Source organism: Lipotes vexillifer, unplaced genomic scaffold, assembly GCF_000442215.2.
Source record: "Lipotes vexillifer unplaced genomic scaffold, Lipotes_vexillifer_v1.1 scaffold182, whole genome shotgun sequence".
In the NCBI taxonomy this organism is placed as follows: Eukaryota; Metazoa; Chordata; class Mammalia; order Artiodactyla; family Lipotidae; genus Lipotes; species Lipotes vexillifer.
Genome location: NW_006798798.1, coordinates 6,435,681 through 6,441,596, shown reverse-complemented (window position 1 = coordinate 6,441,596; position 5,916 = coordinate 6,435,681). Strand labels below are relative to the sequence as shown.

Genomic DNA, 5,916 nt, shown 5'->3' with positions numbered 1-5,916 from the left:
TTCCAATATTAAGGCTTACTATATAACTGCTGTAATCAAACGTATGGTACTAGCAGAAGGAATAGTTACAAAGATCAATGGTACAGAACATAGATCTCAGAAATGGAGCCACACAAATGTGCTCAACTAATTTCTGATAACGGTGAAAAAGCAACTCAATGGAGGAGGGATAACTTGTTGAAAAAAATGATGATGGAGAACTAGACATCCATAGGCAAAAAGTTAAACCTTGACCTGAAGTCTCACATCTTCTACAAAAAGGTACTCAAAATGGATTACAGATTTAAATGGAAAATGTAAAACTATAAAAGTTCTAGAAAAAAAACATAGGAGAAAATCTTTAGGACCTAGGACTAGGTGGCGTTCTTAGACTTAACACCAAAAACCAAAACCAACAAAAAAACAACAACAAAACCCCCTAACAATTCATAAGATTTAAAAAAATGAATAAAGGCTAGACTTCATCAAAATTAAACTTTTCTCTGCAAAAGACCCTGTTAAAAGGATTAAAACACAAATTATAGACTTGGAGAAATTATTTCTTTAAGTCACATATCCAACAAAGCCCTATCTATTGGGTTGGCCAAAAAGTTCCTTAGGTTTTTAAGTAAAAATAAAAGACACAGTTTTCATTTTCATCAAGAACTGTACTGAACAACGTATTCACCGTTTTGTTCCACTACCTTCTGCCATTTTTCAGGCAACTTCATAATTCCACCTTCCCAAAACTTTTTATCTTTTTGAGCAAAGAACTGTTCCAGGTGCCTTTTACAGTCTTCCAGGGAATTGAAATTTTTTCCATTAAGGGAATTTTGTAAAGACTGAAATCAATGGAAATCCGAAGGTGCAATGTCTGGTGAATATGGTGGGGGAATCAGAACTTCCCAGCCAAGCTGTAACAGTTTTTGCCTGGTCATCAAAGAAACATGCAGGGCTTCCCTGATAGCACAGTGGTTGAGAGTCCGCCTGCCGATGCAGGGGACACGGGTTCATGCCCCTGTCTGGGAAGATCCCACATGCCGCAGAGCGGCTGGGCCCGTGAGCCATGGCCGCTGAGCCTGCACGTCCGGAGCCTGTGCTCTGCAACGGGAGAGGCCACAACAGTGAGAGGCCCGCATACCGCAAAAACAAAACAAAACAAAACAAAACAAAACAAACATGCAGTCTTGCATTATCCTGATGAAAGATTATACGTTTTCTGTTGATTAATTCCAGACGGTTTTCATTGAGTGATGCTTTCAGTTGGTCTAATTGGGATCAGCACTTGGAATTAATCGCTTGGTTTTCCGGAAGGAGCCCATAATAGAGGACTCCCTTCCAATCCCACCATATACACAACATCACCTTTTTGGATAAAGACCGGCCTTTGGTGGTTCACTCTGCTTGCCCCATGATCTCTTCCATTCCACATTATTGTACAGTATATATTTTCCATTGCCCTACACAATTTGTTTTAAAAACAGAACGTTTTCGTTACGTTTAAGTAGAGAATCGCATGCGGAAATATGGTCAAGAAGGTTTTTTCGCTTATGTGGAACCCAAACATCAAAGTGATTAACATACCAAGCTGGTGCAAATTATTTTCAACGCTTGATTTGGATATTTTCAGTATGTCGGCTATCTCCCATGTGGTGTAACATTGATTGTTCTCAATTAATGTCTCTACTTGATTGCTATCAATTTTAACTGATTTACCCAACTGTGGAGCATCATCCAGTGTGAAATCTCCAGCACGAAACTTCGCAAACCACTTTTGTCACGTTCGATCAGTCACAGCACCTTCTCTATACACTACACAAACCTTTTTTTTGCATTTCAGTTGTGTTTTTACTTTTCTGGAAATAATAAGGCATAATATGCCGAAAATGTTGCTTCTTTTCTTCCATCTTCAGTATCAAAATGACTACACAAAAATTCACCAATTTTGATTTTTTTAAAAAATGTACTCTGATACGACAGGTATCACAATACAATCTAACAAAATTGTTTCGAATGAAGTTAAAGACAACTGAGCGCACTAGAACCATCTTACAGAAAAAAACGAACTTTTTGGCCAACCCAAAAGAATACATAAAGAACTTTGAAAACTCAACAGCAAAAAAACCCAAACAATCAAATCATAAAATGGGCAAAAGACATGAACAGACATTCACTGAAGAGGATACACAGATGGCAAATAAACATGATTTTCTATTAAGGAAATTCAAATAAAAACTATAATGGGGCTTCCCTGGTGGCGCAGTGGTTGAGAGTCCGCCTGCCGATGCAGGGGACGCAGGTTCGTGTCCTGGTCTGGGAAGATCCCACATGCTGCGAAGCGACTGGGCCCGTGAGCCATGGCCACTGAGCCTGTGCGACCGGAGCCTGTGCTCTGCAACGGGAGAGGCCACAACACTGAGAGGCCCACATACCGCAAAAAAAAAAAAAAAAAAAAAAAAAAAAAAAAAAAAAAAAAAACTATAATGAAATATCACTACCCACCTATCAGAATGGTTAAAATGAAAAACTGATAACACCAAGTGCTGACTAGGATTCAGTGAAATGCATCATTCATACACTGCTAGTGTTTGGCAGTTCCTTTCAAAACTAAAAATGAGCTTACCTTACGACCCAGCAATTGCATACTTGAGCTTTATCCCAGACTTATTTTCAAGTACAAACTTTTACATGAATGTAAGGAACATATATATATATATATATATATGTTTACATATGTGTGTATATATATATTCCTTACATTCATGTTATACATATATATATATATATATATATATATATATGATATAAGAAAAAAGCCAATCTCAAAAGGATATATACTGCAGGATTCCATTTATGTAACTTCATGAAATAACATAGTTATATAGATGTAGAATAGATTAATGGTTACCAAGAGTTAGAAATAAGGGAGAAAGGGATGGGTGTAGCTATAAAGAGATAATAGGAGGGAGTCTTGTGGTGATGGTACTATCTATTTTGATTGTTGTAGTGGTGATACAAGGCTATATATGATAAAACTACACAGAGCTATACATACGCACAGAAACACACATACAAATAAGTGTGTATATAAGTAGTGAAATCTGAGTAACTTCTATGGATTATACCAATGTTAATTTTTCAGTATGATACTGTACTATAGTTGCGTAAGATGTTAACACTGGGAGAGGCTGGAGGAAGGGTACATGGAACTTCCCTGTACATTTCTTTGCAATCTCCTGTGAATCTGTAACTATTTCAAGGTAAAAAACTTTTAAAAAGAAATCACCACACCATATATGCAAAAGGAAAGGCCTGGCCAGGTATCAAAAATTAGTAAAAAGAATAACATCTTACATGAAAGCAAAACATTTAGGAAAGTATATATCATTTTTCCATGTTTCACCTCTGTATTAGTTTTTTAGAGTCAACCTAACAGTGTACCACAAACTAGGTGGCTTAAAACAACAGAAATATACTCTTTTCATAGCTCTGGAGTACTATGAGTTACAGACTCATCAAAGACCTCTAATTCAGAGGTCCCCAAACTTTTTGGCACCAGAGACTGGTTTTGTGGAAGACAATTTTTCCCTGGGGGCGGTGGGGGATGGTTCAGGCAGTAATGCAAGCAATGGGGAGCGACAGATGAAGCTTTGCTCACTTTCCCACTGCTCACCTCCTGCTGTGCAGCCTGATTCCTAACAGGCCATGGACCAGTACTGGTCCATCAAAAGATGCAATCAACAGAGCTCAACCCCCGCAGCCCAGGGGTTGGGGACCCCTGCTCTAACTTGTGGAATGAACCTGCTATTAGCCTTCAGGACCCTATACTTTCCTAGGGTCCTACTCCTTCCTTTCTAATCATCCCTCTACCATCTCCATCTCCTCAATGTAGTCATTTGCTTTAATTTTCACAATTTTTAATCAATTAATTTTTCCTAAATATTTTATTAGAAAATATATTCATGTTCTCGATCCACTACTAGCTTAAAAATGTCTTTATAACATTTAAATAATGTATTCTCATCACCTAGCAAAGCAACTTGTATGAATTTTTTTTTTAATTAATACTCTGTTGATTGCATCTTTTGATGAACAGAAGTTTTTTAAGTTTGATGTACTCCCATTTGTCTACTTTTGCTGTGCCTTGGTATCATAGCCCAGAAATTACTGCCAAATCCAATGTCATGAAGTTTTTCCCCTATATTTTCTTCTAGGTGTCTTATAGTTTGGGGTCTTAGATTTAGTTCTTTGATCCCCTTTGAGTTAATTTTTGTATATGGCATAAGGAATTTTATTCCTTTGCATGTGGGTATCCAGTTTCCCCAACACCATTTGTTAAGAGTACGGCCCTTTCCCCCATAGAATGGTCTTGGCACTCTTACCTAAAATCATTTTGTCATATATCTGAGGGTTTATTTCTAGACTCTCTATTCTATTCCACTCATCTGTATGTCTGTCTTTATGCCAGTACCACATTGTTTGATTACTGTAACACTGCAATAAGTTTTGAATTCAGATTTTCCCTAATTATTCTGTCTAATACAACTTTACATTAACCTTATAACCTTAATATAACCAAAATTCTTACCAGTTGGTCTACTCCTCACAACAACTTTCTGCTTCCTGATTATAGCTCACTCACCTGGGAACTGTTCTCCTATCACTTCCCTCATAACCATCCAGGGCTCCTTCCCTTGCTCCAATGAGGAGATCACAGCTGGCTTAGAAATAGAAAGTCCTGGTTATAAGAAAAGAAATGGAAATGAGGTGGAAATGAAAGTATTCAAATATTGTGTTTCAGAATTTACTTTAAAAAACCTATAGGACAAGATGGTACTCGATAAGGTCTAGAGAAGAAAGAAAAGTCAATTTCTCATATACAGGTAAACTCAGGATCATAAGAAACAAAACAAACAAATAGATGGTAAAATGCTATTTAAGTTATATAAGCTTTCACTCCTTATTTTCCTTTGAGAAAAAAAGGAGTTTCCTGAAATACTTATTCTCAGATACTTTTCCATGTTAAATGTAAAGTTCTTAGAATGTAACTTCCAAATGCAAATTGTTTACATTTGTTGCAGTAAATAGAACAGTGTTCATTTGAGCTGTAAATATAAATGACTTTTCTTGACTCAGTCCATTACTACACTAATTGGGAAGGCTAAAGAGCTTTGCAACCAGGACCCATGTGCTTAGTTTTATCTACACTAGTGTATCTGCACATTTAGCACAGTGCAAGTGAAACAAAAGACAAAGCCTGGTTTCTTTGACTATGTTATGCTTTAATGGTACAGAATTTCAATTCTGCTCCTTAATTTTCAAGGAAGAAAGTCAATTATAAGAAAGGACCAGAGTAAGATGTGAGGATAGAGAAAATGAAGGTGCAACTCCACTTGGCGGTGCTCATTTCTACACAAAGAGAAAATTCATCTAGTTATTTGAAAGGTAGCCCTAAAATTCATAGTGGAGAAAGCAGAAATTCCAAGAAACAGATTCTGAATTATTAGAGGCAGATAACTTTACCCAGTGAAACCAAGTTGCTATAGTTCTCCAACATCACATCTTTGTACAAATTCCGCTGTGCAGGGTTCAGGCATTCCCATTCCTCCTGAGAGACATCTATAGCCACATCTTTGAACATCACCAACCCCTAAAATGACAAATCACAGTACTGTTTTTGAAATTATAAGAAACATTTTTCAAAAGGAAGAAGCACTGCTAAAAGAAGGCATTGCAGGAAAGGGATGGTACAGCGAGTATATAGGCTAAGGCTGGAAGCTTGTATGGGTCAAAAATAAATATAGTGAGACTAACGCAGAGTGCCCACATACTCTTAAACAATTCAATTTCTGCACACACATCCTCTAGCATAGAGTGGAAAACTTCTGTTAATCACTCATCTAGAAATTTAGAAAATAAATAGAGGTTCCCAACTAA

The 5,916-nt window shown here is 37.0% G+C and overlaps 1 protein-coding gene across 1 annotated transcript in view; it reads right to left on the bottom strand.

Moving 5' to 3' along the window:
* The window catches only part of LOC103079840 (zinc finger protein 461), a 16,406-nt gene extending 10,786 nt beyond the window's left edge, over window positions 1-5,620 (bottom strand). Inside the window, exons 1-2 of the mRNA XM_007471099.1 lie at window positions 5,503-5,620; window positions 4,622-4,717 (exon numbers count right to left, since the gene is read on the bottom strand). Coding sequence (XP_007471161.1) covers window positions 4,622-4,717; window positions 5,503-5,620 — 214 coding nt within the window. The remainder of the gene's footprint in view (window positions 1-4,621; window positions 4,718-5,502) is intronic.
* Window positions 5,621-5,916: the final 296 nt, after the last annotated feature.